The 24885-nt window shown below is 44.2% G+C and overlaps 1 protein-coding gene across 1 annotated transcript; it reads right to left on the bottom strand.

Moving 5' to 3' along the window:
• ABHD3 (abhydrolase domain containing 3, phospholipase) lies at positions 1-24136 on the bottom strand (the record flags this gene model as incomplete). Its single annotated transcript, XM_084260085.1, has 9 exons — positions 1-179; positions 8212-8377; positions 8462-8510; positions 9143-9316; positions 14789-14901; positions 17717-17762; positions 19492-19674; positions 22192-22355; positions 23990-24136. The coding sequence occupies 9 exons, from the start codon at positions 24134-24136 to the stop codon at positions 1-3; spliced, it is 1221 nt and encodes a 406-aa protein (XP_084116211.1).
• Positions 24137-24885: the final 749 nt, after the last annotated feature.

Below are 24885 nucleotides of genomic sequence, written 5' to 3'. Positions count from 1 at the left end.
CTACATGCTGAAGAACTTGTTTCCATGCTCAAAGATGGCTTGCACAAACTGCTTGAAGACTCTGTCCATGTAAGTGCACTTCCTTGGCCATATTCCTTCCAGAAACCCAATGTGGCCTCCACACGAAGTCAGAACCAGAGCAACGTTTGCGTTTTGCTTGGCAGTTTCTACTGGTATAGCTAGAAGGAAGGGGGAAAGGTTTAAGTCCTTATCCTTCCACACAATGCCAGGCACCAAATAGCTTCTGTGAAACATTTCCCACGTAATATAACTGTGCACAGCGTTAACACATGCTTAGACGTACCCCAGGACTCTGTCCTGTGTTAACTCACCTCAGCTCTGTGACATTTTTTTTTTGCTGGCTGCTGGAGAGGTTTCAGCCCTCACTGGGCTTCACCTTTCTTCCAGCCCTGCTGACGGAACAGCACCCGTATTAATGCACTTAGGATTTGGTGTAAGTGGTGTGAGTCAACGGACAATCGCGCTTGTAGTTCTTAACCTGTGTCGCAATATTCAACCGGGGAAACGCTGAGGCATTCACCTGAACTGTGAGCCCTGGTCTTCCTGTAGGAGACTCCAAACACAAAACCTTTAGCTAAGATTTTGTTGCACTTTTGTCCGTAAGATATCCTGCCATCTAATGGTACAGAAGCTCCTTGGTTGTTATCACGGTGATACCCGATCTGCCACACGCTCACACCCCCCACGCTTGTACCCGAGCATGCAAACGCGCTGGGAGGCGGTGCTTGCCCAGGCGCTCGGAGTGTAAATACACTCGGCCAACAGGAAAAGGGGAAGGGCAAACAACCCCACGGGGACACAGAAACCTGCCCCGTGTCACCCAGAGGGGCAGTGAAATACACCCCTGGCACACGCCGATCTTGAAATGTGCAGAAAGGGAGACTTCGGTGCAACTTACTTTGAGTATACATGGATGTGTGGCTTAACGCTGCCACCTGGGCAGCTCCCTTTGTGACAGGGAATAAAGGTCAGCTAGCACAGCCCCTCATGCATATGACTTCACAAATGGCATTTCAATCTGATGGGGTGACACTGTTGTATGAACTGGTTGACACAACAGTGGGGCTGTGACGTTTGCACTCCTGATATAAAAATGAAGTCATTTAAAACTCCAGAGGAAGTTGCTTAAGTAGGCTAAATACACTCCTGAGCAAGCAGAAATCCCAGTACCTTTCAGTGAAGGATGCTGTTTGAAGTTCCTGTTTTCAAGTAACAAACTTCATGGAAGGGGAAAAAAATAAAATTCATACATATTTTTGGATTAGTCAGGATCAACAGAAGAACTGAGAACAAAAATGGTGTGCTTTGTCCAGACAGAAGGGAGCAGTAGGAAGTTCACTGTATTGTGAATAATAACTCTGATTTTGGGTTATACACTGCTGAAGTAAAAATGCCTTGGCACTACAACACTAACCAGGGTGTTATTCGCAGGGTTTCTATTACTGTCTAGTCTTTTTTAAGGTATTTTTGAAGAGAGATTTTTAATTGGGTTCACTTTTGGGGTGGCTCAGTTGTCCATATCCCTTTCTGACTGATGTTTCTTCAGAGACAGACCCCACTCCTATTTCTAGGAGTCCTTTTTCCTTTACCCCTTCATACGTTTGGTATTTCAAAGGTCATTACCTTGAATAGTTGTTATCCCTGCATATCACTGCCTCCTTTATAGCAGAGTTCCTGACTTTCCTCTGGGTGCTGGCAGCCTTTGCTTGGTGCTTCCAATGCCAATTTGCTTTCTTTTCCAGCAACTAGAGTAACAGCACGGCACCTGCCCCCCAGCCAAAGGCAGCCCCCCACCCTTCCTCCCAGCCAGGGTAAGTGACTCGAGCTCCTGCACGTGGAGACTGCAGTGAACAGATGCACAACTGAAAATAGATCAAGGCCGACGCTCCGGACCTGCAGAGCCAGGGGAGCCTCAGCGGTCCTTACCCGCAGTGCCTGGAACAACATGCTCTGCTCCACTCCGGGGCCTCAGCATGGATGCTAAACCAACCAGGCTCAGCGTCTTTGATGGGTGTTGTGCTAAAGGTTCCTGGCCCTGCCCCTAAGGTGTTTGATGGTGCCCTGAATGGAGCACAGATGGAGCTCCAGAGAGTCAGAGAGCATGAGACAGAGTCATCAGAGTACATGAGATTCTTTGCTGCTGTTCAATTCTTCCACTCATCTGCTCCTTTCAAAGTGGTATGCATCCAAGTAATTTATAGATTCCAGCATTTTGTAAATGATTTTGATTGTTTACTAGGTGGAAGGAACCAGGCCTCTCACTGTGTTTACAAGAAGTCCTTGAGTTTTCCTTTTTTCATCTAGAAAATACTACAGGCAGGCTCTGGGCCTTTTAAAGCAATACTGAGGCAAGGCTAAGAACAAGAACCAATGAAATAAAAGCCCAGGGCCTGGCAGTTTTGACTGGGAAATAGTGCAGGCTGAAAACAAGAGATGCAGAAAACAATGTGGGTTTTTTTTATAATCCAACACATGAATCATTTTCAGACTCCAGACTCAACAAGCATTTGTCTGGAGTTTTGCCCCAGTTAATCTGCCCAGCAATCTCTGCTCCAGCTCCCTTGGATTCCATGGATGAACGTAGGGCTGCGTACAAAGACAGTGGCTACAATTCACATCAGCTCCTGGGGAATGCATGGGAATTTGCCCATTGATCTGTACCAAGCCATCTGCTCCCCTTCTCCCTAGTAGTGCCCGGGCCATGTTAAACAGAATCCTGCTAGGGAAGTGGGGCTCAGACCCAAGCCCACATCCTCCATTCCTGCTCCAGGCACTTCCAGGGCAGTTTTACAGCTGCCTCCCTGGTCACTAATGGATATGTTTATATGGAAGGGTATGGGAAGCAGTGTGCAAGGGGGAGCAGATTTGATGCCCAGGAATCAGAGAGAACATGAGAACCCCATCGATCCTAACAGATTGACCTGCACACTGGCCTGAACACACCTCCTGACTGGCTGGGATTCTGCAAAAACACCATGGTCATTCACTTGGTCAGACTTTGGTCTCTTGCTGAGACCTGCTGGGGGTGAGGAAGGGAGATGGCAGTAAACGCCTCCTCTGCTGTGCCAACTCATCTGGGGAAGCCCCGACAGGCAGAGCTCACTGTCATTTCTGCATACCTGTCATTCAGGGATTGCCAGTGTAATGATACCTCCCAAATCAGTCTGCTGGTGGTTAATTACTCCTTCCCAAACTGATTGGCAATACTGTAGTGGGTGGCACATGCTGCCTGCCTCCAAACAGCTACAGCAGCTCTCTCCTAGAAGTCTACCAGCACTAGGATGCTGGTTATCTTCAGTGCCACACGCACAGGTCTTTATGAATGTCACCTTCCCCCATCCTGAAGTTCTCCATATTCTAACCTACCTTCATTTACCTCCCCTGTGGTGAGGAGGGGAGCCTGCCTTTGGCATAGTCGGTCTTGATACCATTTGTATGGCTCCTCCTCAGCAGACTTTTCCTGCTCTACAGCTTCTCAGGAGAGAACTGAATCTGTTGTGTTGCTCCCCGGTGCCAAAATGCAAATGATGCTTGGCAGTGGTGTGGTGCTTTTCTCAAGGCTGTTTCTAGGGACTGTTAGCCATCCACAAATAAAACCACAATGCAACAGAGTAAATTCTGCAATGTAAAGGGCAGATGAACGGAGCACTGGATGGGTTGCACTCTAGGACAGAGGGTGGCATGCCAGAAGATACTACTGTTTGTTTTGGTCCACATAGAACCTTGTACTTCTATTTCTGGTGACCACTGCTGCTTGATCCAACAGGCACAAACCTGTTACTTGTGATCACAGAACACAATGTAAATATGTACGTGCAGAATTGCCTCACTCAAAACCAATTTATTGTACATTCGTTGCAAAAACTATTTTTAAGAAAAAGAACAATGAAAAAACATATATGTAAAGCAACATTGGCTTAAATAAACCACTGCTGTCAGACTTTCTGTTCCATTGTTTGTTTGATTTCTTCCTGTTCCTTAAACTCTTACCCTAATCATTATCCATCTGGCCGTTCCTTGGCCATTTGCTCCCTCCAGACAACTTCATTCAACTGTCCTGTTCAGGTAATAGGTTGCAAAATAACACCTAAGAGCAATTACTCCATGTTTCGATTCAGAGGGACAGAGAGGTTCAGAGAGGACAGTAAGTGGCACCACTGAGCTTCAGACATGCACTTACTTGGCACAGTGGGTGGGGAGGGAGCTGGCACGGTACGTAGCTTCAAGGGCAGGCTTGCAGCTTAAGCACAACGCTCACCAGCAGCAATTAGCTAAGCATTAGTATAGTAAAATTTAAGTCAAAAGCCTAATAAGCTGCTTAAAGTCTTTGAGGAGAAAAATGCCGCTTCAGAGGAAAAGTTAAACGTGGCACTGGCAATGAATGCCATCATTCCATCTTCTTGATTTATTTTTCACACTTACAAAACAAAAGGGCTTGACTTGGTTTAGAGTACATATTTCCTGAAGCAATGGCTCATTTAAGTGAGTTGTGGTGGTGAGAGAAGTGTCATGCAACGAAGAAAACATTTGCTTTCATTAGTTAGTATTATGCAACAGGAGAACTGCATTCCAGAACTAAACCACAGAGACATCAGCCGCCAAGCTGTGTGACCTTTAAACAGCAACACGACGGAAGGACTGCGAATGGATTGTTTCTTCCTAACATTGGATTGAGATCAAAGGGCAAATCTTCACAGTATATTAAAAAAATAGCTGCTGCAAGTACAAAGCTACAGGAGAAGAAACTATCAGGTAGCAGGAGGCAATAGAGGCATCACCTGCACTTTTTGAGGAAAGCCTCTCTTCTGGTCCACAGCATGTAGCAACAAAGCAGACTTGGGTTTGCATCCCCAAAGCTCCACTATAGGAAGATAGAAGTGGGTAGCTTTATGAAGGATATTTAAAGCCAAAGGAATTCTGGCATGGCTTTCTCCCTAGTGAGTTATGTAGGCCTCTTTCCCAGCTGTCAGAAACTCCAGCTATCTACAACAGAGGTGAAAGGCAGCTTAGCGGTTGGTAGGTGTTACTGGGGGAGATGAGGCACAAGTAAAGCAATCCCCAAAGTCAGTAAAAGACTGGGGTCTGGATGAGAAGAAACTTTGTGGCTTTGAGTGAGAGTGGAGACTGCCTCTGGTTGCCACCGACCTACATGTGACAGAAAAAAGCCAGTTGCCAGAATAAGGTCACCTCCCAGAGTAACACCGTCCCTTCGCTGGCTAACAGAGAACAGCCGGCAAGAGCGTTGAGAGGAACTAACTCCAGTAACTGATGGCAGGAGCCACAGTCTCCAGGCTGCTAATCGGGGTGCCCCGTGTCTCCCACCAACACAACTTCTCACATTGAGGGTGAACAGCAGAAGCAAAAAAGGAGCCAAGGACAGACAGACGTAGCAGTCACGCTATCAGCTGGAGATCAACATCGTCCTGGTGGCACTTCCTAAAGCAAACATCACCACAAGGACAATGATTTACAGCCAACAGCATTAACTCTGTGAACAAGGAATACAGGAATGCCTAACCATCCCAATATTTTCATGGACAAAGGCTGGTAAGGGTCAGAGTTTAAGAGAGGATGGACAGTCATTACAACAGATTCTAACACTTCTTGTTTCAGGTTCCTCATGATGCTCTACCTCACCCCTCAACTATGCTGCAAGACATCCAAGGCATTCTAACAGTAGGTTTGATACTTAATCATAGAATCTTGTTGATTGGAAACAACCCTGAAGATCATAGAATCTTTTTGATTGGAAACAACCTTGAAGATCATCAAGTCCAACCATTGACCTAGCACTGCCAACTCCAACCACTAAACCATGTCCCTTAATCACCATCTCTACACATCTTTTAAATATCTCCAGGGATGGTGACTCAACCACTTCTCTGGACAACCTGGTCCAGTGCTTGATAACCATTTTAGTGATAAAATTTTAGCTAATATCCAATCCAAACCTCCCCTGGCACAACTTGGGGCCATTTCCTTTTGTCCTATCGTTTGTTACTTGGGAGAAGAGACCAACCCCCACCTCACTACAACCTCCTTTCAGGTAGTTGTCTCCCCTCAGCCTCCCTTTCTCCAGACTAAACAACTCCAGTTCCTTCAGCCACTCCTCACAGACTTGTGCTTTAGACCCTTCACCAGCTTCATTGCCCTTCTTTGGACACCCTCCAAGACCAAGATAATCTTACAAAAAAGACCATCCACTGTTGACCAAGAGCTACATTTCTTTTAAAAAACAGCTCCAAGGGAGATCTGCTACAGCTTTATTCCAGGGAACTCAATCTTTTGGCTAGTCAAACTGCACAATCTCAGAACTGTTGAGGCTGTAAGAAACCTCTTGAGATCACCTAGTCCAACCCCTCTACTCAATCAGGGCCACCTAAAGCCACTTGCCCTTAATAGTATCCAATCAGGTTTTAAGTATCCTCATAGAAACCGCATAGATAGAGGTTGTGGAGACTCCACAACCTTTATGGCAGCGTTAGACCACCCTCACAGTAAAAAATGTATTACCTTGTGTTTAGATTGAATTCAACGGGGTCAGTGGCTGACTCTTGAAAGCTGGAGGTTATATTCTAAAGTGAAGAGGCAAGGGGATGGAGCATCTGCACTAGGTTTGATGTAGTTAAGAAAGCTCCCAGTCCCAGTGGTAATAGGCTGGAAAAGGTTAACGAATCCCCTCAGGACAGATACACAGTCTGGTCCACTGCTGTTGTTACTTGTGCTAACTAGCTAGCTCACTCTGCCACAGTTACTATTTCACTTCAGCACACAAGCCACAAAATGAGCTAGAGCTAAAAATAAAGGGGAGACCATTGTTTCCTCACTAAGATACTTAATGGCAGAAGCACCGCACAGCAAATCACCCACCTCGCAGTACACTACAGGGAAACTCATCTCTGGGATCATAAAACCCATGAAGGTTTGTCTTCAGAATCACTAGCCTGATTTGATGTTTTGACACAGATTTGAGAGTCATGGCCCCATCCATTATCACTTCAGAACACTGCATAATTCTAAGAGAAATAGCAACTGTCCAATTATAAGGGGAAGGTGGGGGGGGGTGGGGGGGTGGGGGGTGGGGGTGGGAATAGAATGCTCCAGAGGCAAGTAAGTACAAAGACACTAACCCCTGGTCAGTAAGTCCCTGGACTGCAAGTTGTTGAAGGTGGATGCAGTATTCTGGAGGAGTATTGCCCAGGTCTTACTGTTTTGAGCTTCTGATTTGGCCAATGTAAAAGATAGGTAGTTTGACTAATCCAGAGTCAGATTTTTTTTTCCCCTCATATAAGGCAGCTGTCACCTCTTTATATTGTTCATGCACAGCATGACATGTGTTTTCAGACTGGTGTTTTCCACTCTACTGGAGTGGCTCCATCCATGTCACATTTGTCTCTAACAGGTCTTTAAACTCTGCATTGCAATGTAAGTTCATCATTATCTCATGGTTGTCAGAAAATAAGAAAAAAGGCTGCAAACTGTTTTCCTCTTAATTTCTCCATCTTCTAGTTAGATTCTTAGTAATTTCAATAAGGTTTTCCCAGGACCATTCCTTGTCTGTATCTCTGTCCCTACCCTAAAATTTGTCCTACATGCTAATTGGTTTTTTTTTTCCCCCTTTTCATTTTTCAGATGACCCTTGAGGTGGCACTGAGATCATCAATGACAGCTGAGGTTTTCAAGTCATCTGCAACAGACAGTCTTTGTATGGACTGCACTGGAAAATGGCAGTTAAAAAATACCTGGTTTCACTTTCACTGAAATCTGAACATCTACAAGCCAGACTTCTGTGTATGAGTTCCTCATCACAGGCTCTCCTTGTACTTGGTGAATAGAAATGGGTGCTTCTGAGAGGGAAACACACCTGATACCTTGCTGCAAGGAAAGTAACTCACACACTAAATGTGCATTTTTCTTTAGACTGTGAAGAGTCTACTAATGGCTAACAACTGCCACCCATGTGCTTCTGCATTCTGTAGTAATCAGTTCTCTCCATCACCAACCATTTCACGTATGTCTTACACACCAAATAAATTGCAAGACTGATCCATCCCTGGAGATTTTGATCCTATATACAAGCAACATATAAACACACCTCCACACATAGGTCTGAGTTCATTCTCAGACCCATGTAGTTTGTCTTCATGATTGTGCATTCAAATAAATATATTTTAAAAAGCCTAAACTTACCATGACCTGGTGAGAAAACATCATCCACAGAGTTTAGACATAACACTGGAATTCCTACTGACTTCAGCTTGCGACATGGGCTAGCATCTTCATAGTAATCATCAATTGTAGGGTAGCCAAACATGACTGAAGTGAACTGCTTATCAAATTCTCTAACAGTTCTAGCCTGAAGTACAGAATTCAAATAGGGAACTATGTCAGCATTTGGAAAACAGCATCCAGCTAAAACAGAAGAAGTATTTTCACATACCTTCATCACGAGGTCCATATCAAATAATTTCTCCAACATTTGTCGATGCCTAAAAAGAAAGAGAGGAAAAAATTGGAGGGCTTGGTTTTTGATCAATAAATAGATGTAGAAGTCCTCTGATTTATAGGTACATTTACAGAAATAACTCCCTAACAAGAACATGTTTGGGTTTAAATCTTCTGTCATATTAAAAATCTGTCTGGAATCCAAGAGCAGGAGAATTGTTCACTCATATGTAGCAACACCGTAAAAATCTGCATGAGCCATAAGAAACATGGCAAAGGTAAGAGAATTTAAGAGAATTAAATATTTTTAAATACAAAATAGACCCTAATTTTGCAAAGCAAAGGATGAACTAGTCTATTCCATGCTTTTGTGGTCAAGGCTGACTTAAAAGATACAGTATTTATACTCTAGGTCAATTTAAAAATACATTCACTTCACCCATAAATACAGAAGGACATTGGTCTTGGTCTGAGTACCTTGAGGAGCAGAGAAATGTAGTCACATTGATGACAATAGTTCTTGCAAAGATCCATTTGATTTCAAAATTCCAAAGGAACACACGCAAACCAGCTACATGATGTGTTGTTACAGAATTAATTTTGCCAATATTACACTTGCTGTAGATCTCATGCTAACATTCTTCCACCTTGCTGAACAGTTCAGAAGACAACTCACCTGCTGATAGATGATTGTAGACAAGTAGTCAAGTAATAGTTGAAAAGAAGCCAGTTTAGTGGCTTCTCCAGGGATTCTACAGATTCAAAAACATTCCAACCCGCAGAGAAAATCGCAGCTGCCATTAAAGGGGTGTCTCTGCCAGTTTTGCCCAGGTAATTTAAAAGAAGCATGCTACAAACATAAATGAAAAACAGAAACATATATACTATCAAATTACTTCAATTTAAAGCAAATATAACAATCAGCCACCTTTTTGTCTGTTTTTCAATAGTTTCTTGTATCAGCCCTACAGCTGATTACCTTATACAAGTATTAGGCACAGTGTAATCAACAGATGACTCATGAAGTTTGCTTTCTCACTCTACTGTCAGAGAGGAACAGAGTACACTGTGTAGGATGTAGGTAGGAGTGCATTTAGAAATAAATAGAGATGTACTACTCTTATTTTTATCACTAGAAGGGAGGAAAAGATCAAATAGATGTATTTTACTCATGGAATAGGTACTCCCATGTTGTTACTAAGTTTTACAGCTTTACAAGCTCTTGATCTTCCTTACCTGATAAACCTGATCCACGTGCCTGACAAATGCACACTGGCCCTAGCACACCTGCTGCACTATGAGGCTGGGTTTGGAGTAGAAGGCAACGCCTTTACCCCACCTCACATGTAGAAGAGAGCACAGCTGTTCTTGAACACAAAACATGTAAAGGATGAAATGTTGGAAAATGAATAAAACAAAACAAAATTAAGAGCAAAATAAATGTCTTAAGTCTTGCCTTTCTGACCAATTACAACTTACAGTTTCTACTGCTGGTGTGTAGTTGAGTTGAGAAAGGGGGAAGAGTTCACCAGTACCACCAGACCCTTCAAATGCAGAAAAGCAGCAGGAAGATAGAGTAAACACAAAACACTGACAGAAGAGCTCTAAGTATTATGTTCCCACCTAAGGCTCCAGAGTTTACAACAAGCATTGTAATACCAAGCTCTTACCTTTAAACTCAAAGCATCACAAGTTATGTAACTCAGTACATCTCACTAGTGCTCTGTACCTTAGCTTTATCTACTAAACTTCATGAGACAGCAACCTTCAGCAAGCACATCATAAACTAGCCTGCCATCACAGAGACTTTATCCCCAGGCACCACCTACCAGATCATAGGACAGTGGTGAGAAAGGGAAGCCAGTCTTTGGTAGTACCAGAGACTTGCCAGCTGGTAGGAACCAGCAGGAAAAGAACAGCAAACAGCACTTGGGAGTTGGCTCCCACTGTCAGCTCACACAGTTGAGCCCAGAGAAGGAAAATCACCTGCAGCACATACAGGATTAGGTAGCATATGTTCCCTCTCACCCACAGAAGAGGAGGAACCTGTGAGTCACCAGTCTATATGCTGTAAGAACACTGAGCCATAAAACAATTGAACACCCCCCAAAGAAGACTTACAGTAGTAGAATAAGGCTCTTCTCTATCAGAATTCACAGAATATATCTGGTAGAGAGAAGGTTTAGGAAACAAAGTCCCTCTCCAAATAATAGAAACTGAAGATCAGTAGAAGAAGTAGGCTTTAATTTACATTTACACCTTTGTGAAGTGAATGTTTGTTTTTCTTCTTAATTGGGCAAATGTGTCCTATACAGATTAACTGGCTATTCAGAAAATTTAATAGATGAGTAAAACTATTGTAAGATTAGGACAAATGGGTGATTTTCACAATATGCCCATGGTGAGATCTGTGCTCCTGCTTCATTTTAAACATGCAAGCGCTCCAATTCATTTTGGGCACAGAAACAGTCCCCATGTGTATGATTAGAGACTCTTCTAGTTTTCTGTACAATTAAGCATATGATTTCTCTTTCTGGTTCAGGAGTTTAAAAACAGGAGGAGGGAGGTGGGAAACATCTTGCCTGAAATCACCCAGTGGTGGTAGTGAGGTAAAAGCCAGGAAGACAACATAGATCCCCCTAATAGACTTAGCCCCTATTTAGCATACTAGAACTAGGTTGAGCCATGGACAGAAATGATGCCAAGAGCCAAACCAGTCACAGGATGGCTGGTTTCTACTGCAACTCCAGCCCTGAAAACCTTGTTCTTCACCTAGTGCACCCCAGCCCTCCTAGTTCTAGTGCAATGGTGCACCACACATTCAGTTACTCACAAAGAACTACTGTGCTTTAATTCTTTGTCTCATCATTGAAACAAGCTTCTACTGCAGAAGCTTCTTTGGGTTTCACCATTTCCAGTGAAACATGTTTTTGCAATACATCATGTTATTTCATGTTTTGCATGCAAAACAGCCTGGGCATGCCAAGTGAGATAAGAGATAACTTTGTGAGGAAGATTTTTAAACTGGGTTTGTCAAAGGATGGAGTACAACCCTGATCCTGGCAGGCCCTGATGAAGCACTCAAGAGAGAGCACAAAGGGGGAAGCTTTCACTTTTCCCCAAGAGAGCAGCGTGACTGTGACCCATCTCATCTGCCAGCAGAGGCATGAACGCCCAACGTGGGAAAAACAGGAGGAATTAGAATTCTGTGTGTCATCACAGAAAGAGTTTGTTGGATCACAGAGACCTGGGGGTCTCACAGGCAGACAAGACTCTGGATACAAACAGTCTCTTCGCAAAGGGACTGCAACTTAGACAAAGATGCCATTTAAATGCACAGAACGTTTCCCTGGTGCAGGTTATATGCTGCTACAAAGCTAATAAGTCAAAATCAGATTGGAGGCTAACAAAGGGGTATCACGGTGGGTGTCTGCTACAGACCCCTGGTGAAGAGGAAGGATTAGTAGCCAAGTCTTTAGACAGCTAAAAGAAGCTTCATAATCACTGAGCACAGGGAACTGTAACCATCCCAACACCAATTGGAACACCACCACAGCGAGGCACAAGCAGATGAGATTTGTAGAGACTATCAAAGACAATCTTTAGATACATGATCAATGACCCAAACAGGGGCATCGTTCTGGGGATCTGTACTCACATGTAAGGAAAAACCTGTCAGGTGCAGGAAGGTGCAGAACAGTCTTGGCCACTGAGATTATTCAATGGCCAAAGGTGAGCGGGGAAGGTAAGCAGCAGAATTACAATAGTGGACTTGAAGAGAACTGGGTTAAATTTTGCCAGGGATCATTCTGATGTGTAGAAAGTTGAGCAAGAGTGGTAGAAGACCACATGGAGGAGCAAAGAACTCCTGAAGTCAAAAAGGAAGTATCCTGAAGGTGGAAGGGGAGCAGGCTGCCTGGGAGAAACAGTTGTTGCCCAAGCATGCAGGGATGCAGTTAAGAGAACTAAAATTCAACTGAAGTTAGAACTAACAGGGAATATGCAGAACAAAAGAAACAGGCTTCTGCAACAAGAAAGGTTTCTATAAGTAAAGAAAAGCTCAAAACAAGACAACATTCACTCCTTTCCCCTCATCAGTAAAGCCAGTCATCTCATCCTAGAAGGCCATCAGAAGGCATGCTTTGTCCTTGGTGAATCCAGCCACCTTCTTATCCTTCATATGCTTGGAAATGGTTTCCAGAGGATCTTCCCGAAGTGGTGAGGTTAGGCTGCCAGCCTTTATTCCGTCCTGGGACCACTATTCAACAGAACAGGGAACCTAGTGACAAAAAATTTGTAAAAGGACAAAGCTACTCATCTTCCCTGCCTTGAGTGCTGAGGTCTGTTCTCAGGCTCCTAGGTCTCTGTGTGTAGTGGCAGAGAATGGGAGAATGAATTATTGCTAGGACCTGGCTATGCAAACTGGACATGGAGGTGAGGTGCACCAAAGCTCCAGAGGGAGGCAGCCAATGTCATTATGAGACTGCTCTCTATGACTTTTGAAATGTTGCAGCAACTGTGGGATACTCCTGATATCTGGAAAAAAGGCACCTATCTACAAAAATAGCAAGGAGGGGGGAAGGCAGGCTGGTCAGCCTCAGTGCTTTGGGAATACCCTCTGGAAGCCATTTCCAGGCGTGTGACGGTAAAGAAGGTGACTGACAACAGCCAGCATGGATATACAAAGCACTCCTAAGCAACCTGATTGCTTTCTATGATGAGCTGACTGCCTTTGTTGATTTGGGGAAAGGAGTGGATGCTGACTTTAGCAATGCTTTTGACAGTCCTCAGTGGTCTCTATGTAGCTGAATTGGAGGGACATGGTTTGAATAGGTGGCCTGCAACATGAGTCAGCCTAGAGCACCTGGCTCAGAGAGTTGTGATCAGGAACTTGAAGTCCAACTGGAGTGGCTGGACCAGATACTAGTAGTGTTCCTCAGGGCTCAATACCATGTAACATCTTCGTTAACTGGATGATGAGGTGGAACACATCCTTAGTAAGTTTGCAGGTCAAACTGTGGGGCATGGCTGGTGAAATGGAAGACAGGGCTGCCATTCTGAGGGACCTCAACAGGAGAAACAGTCTGGCAGAACCTCATGAAGTTCAACAAGGGCAAATGCAAAGTCCTGCACCTAGAACAGATTAATGGCTGGATAGAGAACAGCTGAAAAAGACCTGGGTAAACAGAACATGAGTCAGCAATGCACCCCTGCAGCAATGAAGACGAATAACGACATGCTGTGCTTTGTTAGTAAGAGCAAAACAAGCAGGTCTAGGCAAATTATTATTTCCATGTATTTGGCACTTAGGAGATTGTATCTGAAGTACCATGCCCAATTTTGGGCTTCCCAGCAAGACAGACACTGATACACTGCAGAGATTTCTGTCTTCATACTGAAGACAGCGGGGAAGAAATCCCAGCAACACGAATGGAAAAAGACTGGCCTGATTTAAAAGGCTTCCAATTTAATTATTTATTACTAATAGCTATATTGCTTGAACAAATCTGTATTTATCCCAAAGCTCCTACAAATCATTAGTAGATGGATGTCATTCTACAGGGCTGTATCTGCCCAACCTCCACAAAATGTGTCAGAAGGAAGAGAAGCCTCAGGAAGTTACCACTGTGTCTACAGTATTTCTAATCAAGTTCTCCTCTCATACAATTTTCCTTGAAGAGGCTGTCTGAACATTTTCATAGCTCCTAGCAGTTATTTTTCTAAGGAACTGAGCTATCATTGTCTGTTCTAGCTGTGCTTTCTGGAGAGAAGCCAGGACACAGAAAATCTTAATACCACACGCCATATCAACCCATATCGGTTTCAACAACAATACTACTTCTTGCTTCTGAGCCAGACAGAGCAAATACCCACATCTCTTCCAGCTTAACCTACCCAGACACTGCAGAACCCAAACAGAGTGAAGATAAACCTTGTAATTTCCAGGGGTTGCTAAGAAACACGGTAAGTTAGCTCTAGTTCCTATATTTGATCTCTCTTCCAAAGACAGCCTCCATAGTTTCCAAAGATTGTATAGCCCACCTTTTTGGCTGCCAATCTGTCAGTGATGCCTGTCTTTCTCCACTCTCTCAGCTTTTGAATGTTGGCCAGTTTTGACCTTCCCTGACACAGAGCTAAAAAAGCTTCAAAGTTACGAAATTTCTAAAAGTCTTCTCAATATTGACTGCTGGAGACAGACCCAAGTCAGTTGCAGTTCAGTAAATAAAGCAAATATTGCAGAGTAATAATCTACCATCAGGCTACAAGGGTCCTTATTTTATGATCATAGTTAAGCTGAGACATGTGTTACATAATACCTTACCCTCCCATAGAAACACCGGCTGCCATGAACGGAGCTGAGGGGTGCAAGCTGTGTACATGATGAATAACGGCCTCTAAATCCTCTGTGTTAGCTGCACAGTAAGTCCTCGGTGTCTGCAAGGAGGCAGAAGGAAAAATGCCACCATAAGCTTTTGTGTTATCCTTTAAGGACAAAGCAGACCCACCAGTGGATCATTTATATAACAAGATAAATTTAGCATTTACCATGAAGCTGCGCTAAAAGGCAAGTATAAACCCAGAGAATTTCGTGAGGAGGTGGAGGAAGGAGTTACACTTGTTACCATTACAAAATAGAACAGGTGACACCTTCAGTATCTACAGTCATTAGATGAAATCTGGACACGGAGCAATAAGAACTGGATCAGAACTAGATGGGCACCGGTATTTTTAAAATACCCTGAGGAAATGGAAACATATCATAAAGGCTGCAATTTACAGAACAGAAAGTTATAAAGACAGTTTTAGCATCTTCACCCACATTCAAATGCAAAAGAAAGCATTAGATTTCAAGTTCTGTCAGCTGGCATTTGAAAAGTAGTCAATATTTAGATTCTACACACAATACAAGCAAATAAATAGATATATAAATTCACCAGTGCCGTTTACCTGAGTTCCTAACATATTCTATTAATTAGAGCAATGAAACACATGTATTATCCCTTCTCTATCTACCATCTCATCAAATCTTGAGGCTTGGAATGACTTCTACTGGCACCACTGAGGTTTGGGTAATTCCTTCCTTGCTTTTGGAGAAGTGCAGCATCTGAGCCTCACCTGCACGGACAGCTGGAGGACTATTTGGAGCAGTATAAAGGAAATGAGTCCTTTAGGTGCAATAAGAATTACAGTAAAAAAGGGGTTTTTTTCCTAATGGTACTCTCTATATTTCATCTACAGCAAAAGAGAGCAAAAGAGAGCTTTTAACTATAGAGTGGCTACCAATGTTTTGGTGACCTTGACTTAACTGCAGGTAGCAGTTGGCCTGACATAATTCAGTATAAACATTCAAACTAAATAGAGAAATACTTTATTATGAAAGTTATTTGTTGTCTGAAGCAACAATGTATTTTAAGTTTGGCATGGTATTTTTAATTGCTTTCAGTTAACAGCCTAGATATTTGTGGGCAATTTTAACAAGTTTAATTAGATGAAACTAATTACTTTAAATACATTTAACAAGAATATTGAACTGTCGAAGTAAAAGATTAAAAAAAAGGGAAGAAAAGCTACATCTGGATAATTAAAACTGAAGAGGCTTTTAATTTCCGTTTATGTTGCATTTCCAGTTCTCATCCACATGAATCACCCTTCACTGTTTTACACCCTATTAATTATAAACAGTGTGAACGTGTTTTATTTTAATTAAATTGTCACGTTTACAAGGAAAAATAAATTATTTTTGGTAACTAGGGGCTAATATATTCTATTGTTAAAGTGTATTTGATTAGAAGTTTATAAAAACTGGAGAGGTAAGTTGCATTTTAATTCCAGTTAATTCCTGACACTTTAATGTCTGTCTGTTGCATGAAGATATTTTAAAACATCATCTTAGCTCATGCTGGCTGTGGTCAATCTAATATTTCATTATTCCATAACAATAATTCACAGTAACTTTCAATAACAAATGAGAACAGCATTTTAAAAATAGTTATTTAAATAGCTATTATTTGGTGTAAATTTGAATCTACCTTTAAAGAGACTAGAAAAAGAATGACTTGCATGACTGCTTTCTACTGTAGTGCTCAACTATGCTTCAAACTCATTAACTAGGGATTTTATATTAAAATGTAGAAACCCCTTTGCAGAAAATGTGATCATTTCAGCTGGTTTGCTTCACAGTAAGATCTTACAAGGCTTAGAGATGTAAATCCGATTACAGTAAAATACACACAATGCATCCAAACAAGAGATCTTTTCTCTTAACGATTCAGAAATTCATCAATAAGGACTTTGTGTGTCACAAAACTGCTTTGTAGATCCCTCTCCAAAAGTATGCAGAGAACTACTCTTAACATGGCAATATTTGCATTGAAATGCTTTATCTGATTATGGGAAAAAGACATTCTGAGCTTTCTAAAGTTTGAAACCAGGAGATTAAAAAATGTGAAACAATACTGAGTATTATGCACATTCATTCCAGCTGCAGAACTGTCAACAAAACGCATATGAAGAAACAAAGCTTATTCAGCAATATTTCATCGTGCCTTGTCCCTGGCTTCAAGACTTTGCCACTTGTGGAACTGCCAGTTACTTCTAGGCAAACATGATAGGTCTGCCCTAAACATAATAAATGGCTTTTTGTCACTGAGTTTGTGTCATAATTGCTGAGAAAAACACAAGAACACATTTGACTTTTAGGATAGGGCTATCCATAATTGAATTAATGAACTGGATATTTATGTATAACGTGGATCTGTCTTCATAGCACAACTTTTTAACTGTATCAAAATCTAATTTAAAATCATACTGGCCACTGTGAAAGTAATTGCAACTACAATTCTATGATTCTATGATTCTTACATTTGGATTTTTATGTCAAAGCAATGGGGGAAAATTACATTGATTGAACAGAGTTTCTCAGATATGTGCATCTTAGACACTAGTATTTTTTGAAAGAAAAGTATAAGGATTGTTTGCTTTAATGTTACAGATATTAATAACACACATGATGTCCTAAAATGAAATGTTCGCAAAAATTGTGTGGTGACCAGCTGACGTCTTTGAGTTTTAAAATAAAAGAATGATATTGGCAGATGATTGATCTACCAGATGACTAGATTCTCTTCTCTGCATTCTCAACATATGCAGAGAGTTTCTTTCATTTAAATCCAGCTGTACAAATAAACACCAATGATTGCATATATACTGCTTATAAGTGGGAGATGTGTATCTTAGCAGTCATCCTTACCAGAAGATCCTCCCCAGCGATCCCCCGGTTGTTAAAAACCACGCATCTGAAAACCGAGACAGTAAATTCAATTACACACTTTGCTTATTCCACTTAAAAAAAAAAAAAAAAGATATCTTAAACACACACACACAAAAAGAAAAGCAATACAGCAATGCAAGCCAGTTCTATCAATAATTTCATCACAAAAACTTTTACAGTCCTACAGATGTTAAAGTCTGACCTGGGTGGAACAACCTTTATACCGAAACGGAGCCAGTGGTGTCTCCATGTGCTCAGTGATCTGCCAGTCGAGGTGAGGCTGCAGTGAGAACCCCAGGGTTTACCTGAAGACAGTACATGCCTCTTCTGCCTGCACTCTGAGCTGGCCAAATCCAGGCCACAAGCTCTGCCCATGCAGGACTGAGCCTAAAGCAGTGCTCAGAAAAGAGAACACTTGAGAGCCATGTGTAGGCATCCTCCGAAGCTATGTAATAATATTAAATAGCACAAAATGAACCAAATCCAAATTATAGTGACAGCTGCATCTAAGTTGCAGGTTCTTGGGGATGGGATTTTTGTTTGTTTGTTTGTTTGTCTGGTACAGCAGAAGTTTCTGTTCTCTCTGTGCTGGTGAGTCTCTAAATTTTCTAGAAGTATTACTGTGATTTAAGGATCCATGCTTAAATCTTATTTTTCTGTTACTCTTCTCCCATCTCACTGTAATAATTTTGTATTTTAGATGGGTTAATGGTATGACAAATTACTTATTTTGGTATTTTTCTCAAAAGTTGCTGCTTGAAACCAAAATCACATCATTCTGTTGGTATCTGACCTAAAGCTCTTCTTTTTAATGCTCTACCTTCTTTTCTCAGGTGATCAAATGCAGATCAATATTTTTTCCAGGAATACATAAAATATTAATAGTAAGAAGTTGCTGATTTGAGGGATTTTGTCCTCTGATACTTTTAACTAGTTAAGTTTTAAAGTGATTTTAAGTCCTTTGAACAGTTAAAGTGCTACTTTGCTTTCATAATGTAGTAAAGCAGTTACCCAAACCTCCAAACGGGGAAGAGACAGCCAGACACGTAGGTAAAAGCTCATATGTATATATATTTGAAGAGCTTATTATAGTCAGTACCAGAAACCAATCTACAAACACAAAATGTAATATTCCAAATACAGACCCTGGAACAATGACAACTCGTTTGAAAGCCCAGCAGCAGCAATATGATTACATAAAGGAATCTACTCGTGGACTAAGCCACTTATGTCACCCAACTCTGACCAGGAGCTTTAATAATTAAATTAAACAGTGACAATTAAGAGGTGACAAACCTCTTCCTTAACCACCACCAGTAAGAGCAGGCTAGCTCCCCTTTCTGCACTCACAAATTTGAGGCTGCCGAATCAAGCAGTTTTGGGATTCAGAAGCTGACCTTCTCTGAGGCCTGCTGCCAGCAGCCCATCCACATGAGGCTTCCTGGAGCAGAATACAGACCCCTCCTCTAGAAAGTGGAAAGGTAACAGAAGTACTGATATTACAGTTTAAGAAGAAGCAGCAGGCCTATGCAGACTTAGCTTGCTTTAACTGCAATCTCCAGGGCACATCTTTAGATACTAAACCTGCTCTTCTAAATGTACTGCCTGTTACATAGTTCTATTATTATTATTATTACTAATAATACTGTCTTACATAAACTAATGTCTTTAGATTTCATTTGCTGTAGGAGAGCACCTTATACACATACACTTAGTAGAAGCAGCAAAATACTAGCAATAAAACACAACAGCACCTATATCCCAGCGTTTCGCTTTGATGGATCATATGAAGAATGTAGGATTCCTTGCTCGTTCCTGTCAGGCCAGGCAATAACAGGACAGTGGGTCTTGTGCTGGCATCCGGATAATATAAGCTGTCATTATTATCAAACCAATCCAACGAAATCTGTCCTCCATCTGCTGTTTTAATGAGCTCACTGAAAGGCACATTTCAAGACAACACTGATTAGATTTTAAAACACATTTAAGAGTGCTTACAATGTTCAAATTACCAGGTATGGATTCAGCATTTTTAATTATGTTTTAAGACTCAAAGTGCCACCCAACTGGGTATGCTGCCCCCTCCCTGGCAGTGTTCAAGGTCAAGTCGGATGGGGCTTTGGGCAACCTGGTCTAGTGGGGGATGTTCCTGCCCATGCCAGGGGGCTTGGAACTAGGTGGTCTTTGAGGTCCCTTCCAACACAAAGCATTCTGTGATTCTATGTCTGCACATTCATCATTCAGAAAGAGCCATGCCTCTAGCTGTCTTGAGCTAGCAGAGTTTGCAGAACAATTCCCACTCACTTAAGAGCTGGCCTTACATGAATTGCTGCTGATGGACTGGAAGCTCGTAACTAATGGGATTTTTGGCATTGCCTTCTATTTTATATAGGCTTATGCACTCTAGTTTTCCTTTGGATCATCTAAGAATCTTTTGATGGCACACTGGGCAATATTAAATATCTACCAGTTTTTTTCTCTTCATCCAAAGAAGCAGTGTGTATAATGGAAAGCACTTTGTTATGTTTTATTTACGCAGAACACAGACACACACTATTGTGTCTTTCACTTTGTATCTCTACAAACTTTGCTAGAATGCACTCTTAAACCATATATGCTCAGAGTGCCACAAATATGATAATATCCTACAAAGTTAAGCAGGCATTAAACAATTAAAAGAAGGTTTCATTATTTTTTTTTTTAGAAACATTTAGCATCTTTCCTCTTCTCTGGCAACAAAGACGTTGTACGAGAGAGTTGGTATAGGGAGCTACCAAAATTTAAGCCTACCTCAAATTTGACTTTTCATTTGAAAGTCTTAAGAGCACCTACTCCAGATTTTAAAGCTTGTCAGCCTCGTTGGGCTCTTTAGCTCAGCTCTGCCCTTTTTCAGTAATGGGAAGTAGATGTAATGCTGCCAACATAATCTCAAATGGTGCAAAATAAGCACTGCCCCATGGAGCTATGTTTCTTCCCTCACAAACCTTGAAACAGAGGGTATGCAAGAAGGGCTAGAAAGAGTGGACATGGCAATACCACTGAAATGTTTCCTAGTTACTAAAACTAAGGGAAGCTGCTAAATGCTAAATCTATTCTACCATGCAAACAGAGCTGAAACAACTTGTGCTGCATCCAGGTTCCGGCGCATAAAAGTACTTCTCCTTAGGTTTGCTGCCAAATGCCTCATTTGCCAGACTAAGTCTCATTTCTGGGTGAGGGAGATCAGCTGAGGACAAACAATAAATATAAGGGGTTTTTCTCCTTTTAGAAATTAGGCATGAAAGAACACAAGAAAAACCCCACAGGTAAAAGTTGTTCTGAAAATCCCAGAAGTTTTATGTATTCTAAAGAAGGCAGAATATGGCCGTGCTATGGTTAAGGTTGGACATACTGGTTCAATAGACTCAGACAGTGATTGCATGACCTTTCCAAAATGATGGCATTCAATCACCAGAATATTTGATATACCAGGTGACCGTGTTGCCATTCAGAGGGACCTCAACAGGCTGGAGAAATAGGTTGGCGGGAACTTCGTGAAGTTCAATGAGGGGAAGTGCCAAGTCCTGCATCTGGGAAAGAACAGCTCTGTGTACTAGTACAGGCTGGGGGCCAACCATCTGGAAAGCAGCTTGACAGAAAAGGACATGGGCATCCTGGTGGACAGCAGGGTGAATATGAGCCAGCAATACTCCCAGTACAAGGGAGGAGACATGGACATACTGTAGAGAGTCCAGCAAAGGTCCAGGAAGATGAGGGACTGGAGCACTGCTCATGTGAGGAAAGGCTGAGTGAGCTGGGGCTGCTCAGCTTGGAGAAGAGAAGGTTCAGGGGTGGTATTGTGTTTAAATACCTGAAGGGAGGGTACAAAGAGGATGGAGCCAGGCTCTTCTCAGTGGTGCCCAGCGATAGGATCAGAGGCAATGGGAACAAACTAAAACATGGGAGATTCCCTCTGAATAGTGGGAAACATTTTTGCACTGTGAGGGTGAGCAAGCACTGGCACAGGTTGTCCCAGGAGGTGGTGCAGTCACCATTCCTGGGGATATTCAAAAGCTGTCTGGACATGGTCTGGGATAACTGGCTCTAGGTGGCCCTGCTTGAGCAGAGGGGCTGGACCAGGTGACCTCCAGAGGTCCTTCACAACCTCAGCCGTTGTGTGATCCTGTGAACATATAAGCATATCAGTTCCTATATTGTCACTGATATTTCAGTGCTCCAAAACTCTCTGAGCTAAATTAGGGCTATTTGGGAACCTTGACCTTTTAAAGCTACTGTATATTGAATCAAGGATAGAGATATTCCCAAGCCTAGGTTGGAGTTGTAAAGGCAGGTGTAAAGCAAAAAAACAAAAAGAAATGGGCACAGGCTTGAGCAATGCAGGTAGCTGTGACACAGTCAGAGTAAGGCAATCACTGGCTACCAAATCAATCACTTTCCACAAGAAAGGCACTTACTTCCTGTACTGTACTTGGGGTCTAGAGGTGATAAAGGGACGCAGGAGTGTCTGCACCCGACCTTCCCAGCACCAAATCGTGGGATAGTAAGTTTCTGTCACAACAGGGCAATATTCCTCGAGAAAGCGGCAAAAACGGTCGTTGCTGGCCACCAGCTGGGGTTTCTAGAGAGAGAGACTAGAGTCAGGCACAGGCATTCATATAAAACAAACCAACACATAAATAAATGAAAGCCTGTTTAAATCCACTCCCACTAAACTGATTTCTTTCTTTCATATAATCATTTGCAATGCTTTTTCCTTTCTCAGTAAAGAGGTAAGTAAAACAAACCCAAATGAAACGTCAAAGAGCCCAATCGAAAAACGAAACCCACTGAGCATTATGGATTCTGTATCTATTTCTGATAATACGCATCATGCCTTTCCCTGGAGAATCAAAACCACACTGTCTCACAGTGACAGAGAAAGATTTTACTGAATCAATTTTCTTGCACCGCACAGAGATGATGCTTAATCCACATACTTGGACCGTGCACCTGCAGTACCTATTTTAACCTGGTAGGACATTCCTCCTGCCGTGGAGCATGACTGCATTGGTTACTCATCTCTAATAGCGCTCTGCATACAGAGGTTTTCCTCAGAGCTTCCGGCTGTACACCAATGAACGTGGAGATCCCCCTGTACCCAACGGCTCCTGTTTTAGCAACTGCATTTCTTAAACTTCACTTTTGCATGGGCTCTCCGACACACAAGCATTAACAGGAGAATAATAGACCCTTGGAAGAAAAACTGTTACACAGTTACACAGGCAATGGTACATCTTCCTGCCCCTTCATTCTTCTCCCCTGACCAAAACCAACTACCCCTCGGCTCGATGAAGAGGGAGGCTACGTTCTCAGCGGCTCTGTGAAGGGGTGTGGCAACACAACACATCTTCAACAGTCATAAATCTTTTGATATGCATATCTTCAGTTGATTAAGCATTCAACGAGGCGCTCTCACCACGGGGCCACTTTAGATCAGATGGGGCTCACTGTAGCCCAGTAAATTTGCAAATGCTTAATTTATCTGTGAAACCTCTACCAACGAGGAGATGTCATAGGGTGTCCTAGCCCCCAAAACGCTGCAATAGCGGCTCCAAAGCTATTTACGACGGTACCGAGGGCAGACACAAGGGCAGCAAACTACTTTATCGTTTGCCCTGCTAGCAAACCAGAGAAGAGGTCGGGTTTTTGTTATGGAGGGCGAGCTCCCGGCTTCCCTTTCCCAACCATCGTCCCCAGCCAAGATCTTCCCCCAGTGCAACTCCGTTTTGGGGGCGCTTGAGGCCAGAGCCCCTTCCCCTCCCAGGCCGGGCACGGACAAACGGGCGCTCGCTCAGGCCGGCCGGCGCCCGGGGGCGACCGACGGGGCCCAGGGGAGGAGAAGCCTCAGCGGTCCACCGGGCGGTAGTGGGGGGGGAGTGCGGGGGGTGCGTGTGAAGCTGCGCGGCCCGGCGGCGGAGACGGGCCTGTGCGGGGGGCGGGGGGAAGAATGGGGTTTCGGCCAGCCGGGACCCCAGAGCGGCACCTCCAGAGGAAGGACCGGAGGTGCGAGTTCCAGGCGGGCGGCGCGCCCTCCCTTCCCCCCGCCCAGGCATTTCAGGTGCTGCCGCACCCCTCGCCAGAAGGTCGCCGGCTGCCTCCCCTAAGGAGGGGGCGGGAGGGGGGGGGCAGGCGGCTGGAGGTGACCTTCGCGGGACGGTGCCCCCTTAGCGGGACACCTGCGGAGCCCACCCGCCCCGCCGCCCTCCCGCTCACCTTGGCGATGCTGCTGAGGTAGTAGCAGGCGTAGGCGACGCCGAAGCCCAGCACCAGCGACAAACCCACGCCGGAGCCGAAGAGCCCCACGCGGACCTGGCTCTCCAGGTAGAGGGAGAGCTCCCTGGTGAGCACCTGCCAGTCCATCGCACGGGCGGGCCGGCGCGGCAGGGCACGGTAAGTCAGCGCAGCGCACCCCGCCTGCCGCGGCCGAGCCCACCCCGGTGCGGAGGGAGGAAGAGAAGGAGGAGCTGCCGCCCGTCTCCCGCTGCCGCTGCCCGCGGACCGCTCCGCACTACAGCGCCGCCGGCGCCATCTCCGCACCGCCCCCGGACCGCCCCCGTCCCGGCCGCCGAGGCCTGCGGAGAGCGGGCGGGGGCCCGCGGCCGGCTTCGGCTTGGTTAGGGGTCGGGACCGGGCACGGAGAAACGTGCTGCGGCCGGGCCGGCCTCCTTCCACAGGCGGGTCGCCGAGCCGGCCCGGGCCGCGGCGGCCACAGCCTCTCCGCGGGGGAGGAAATCCTGAGGGAAGCGGCGGGGCCCGGCCCTGGGCGGCGCGGGGCATCCCAGCCGGCCGGGCCGGCTCCCCCGCGGCACGGCCGCCGGCATCGCCCGCCTCCCGACACGGGCGCCTTCGGTGTCACCTTACCCCCCGCGCGTCCCCTCGGGCAGGGCGTGTGGGGTCAGCAGGAAAGGGACCCGTCCGGAGCCGTGAGGAGCGGCAGATACAGGCGTGGGGAAGCTGGGTCACTCCTGGTACAGGAAGCGTGTCCCTTTCCCAAACGCTGCTATTCGGACAGGACACATGTCTTGTACCTTACAGGAGGATGAGGAGCATCGGGGCGTCCAGGTGCAGCGTTGGTTAATCACTCATATACGTCCAGTATCTGTGTTTCA

Source organism: Gallinula chloropus, assembly GCF_964237585.1.
Source record: "Gallinula chloropus genome assembly, chromosome: 2".
Classification (NCBI taxonomy): domain Eukaryota; kingdom Metazoa; phylum Chordata; class Aves; order Gruiformes; family Rallidae; genus Gallinula; species Gallinula chloropus.
This window is presented reverse-complemented; position numbering and strand designations above follow the sequence as displayed.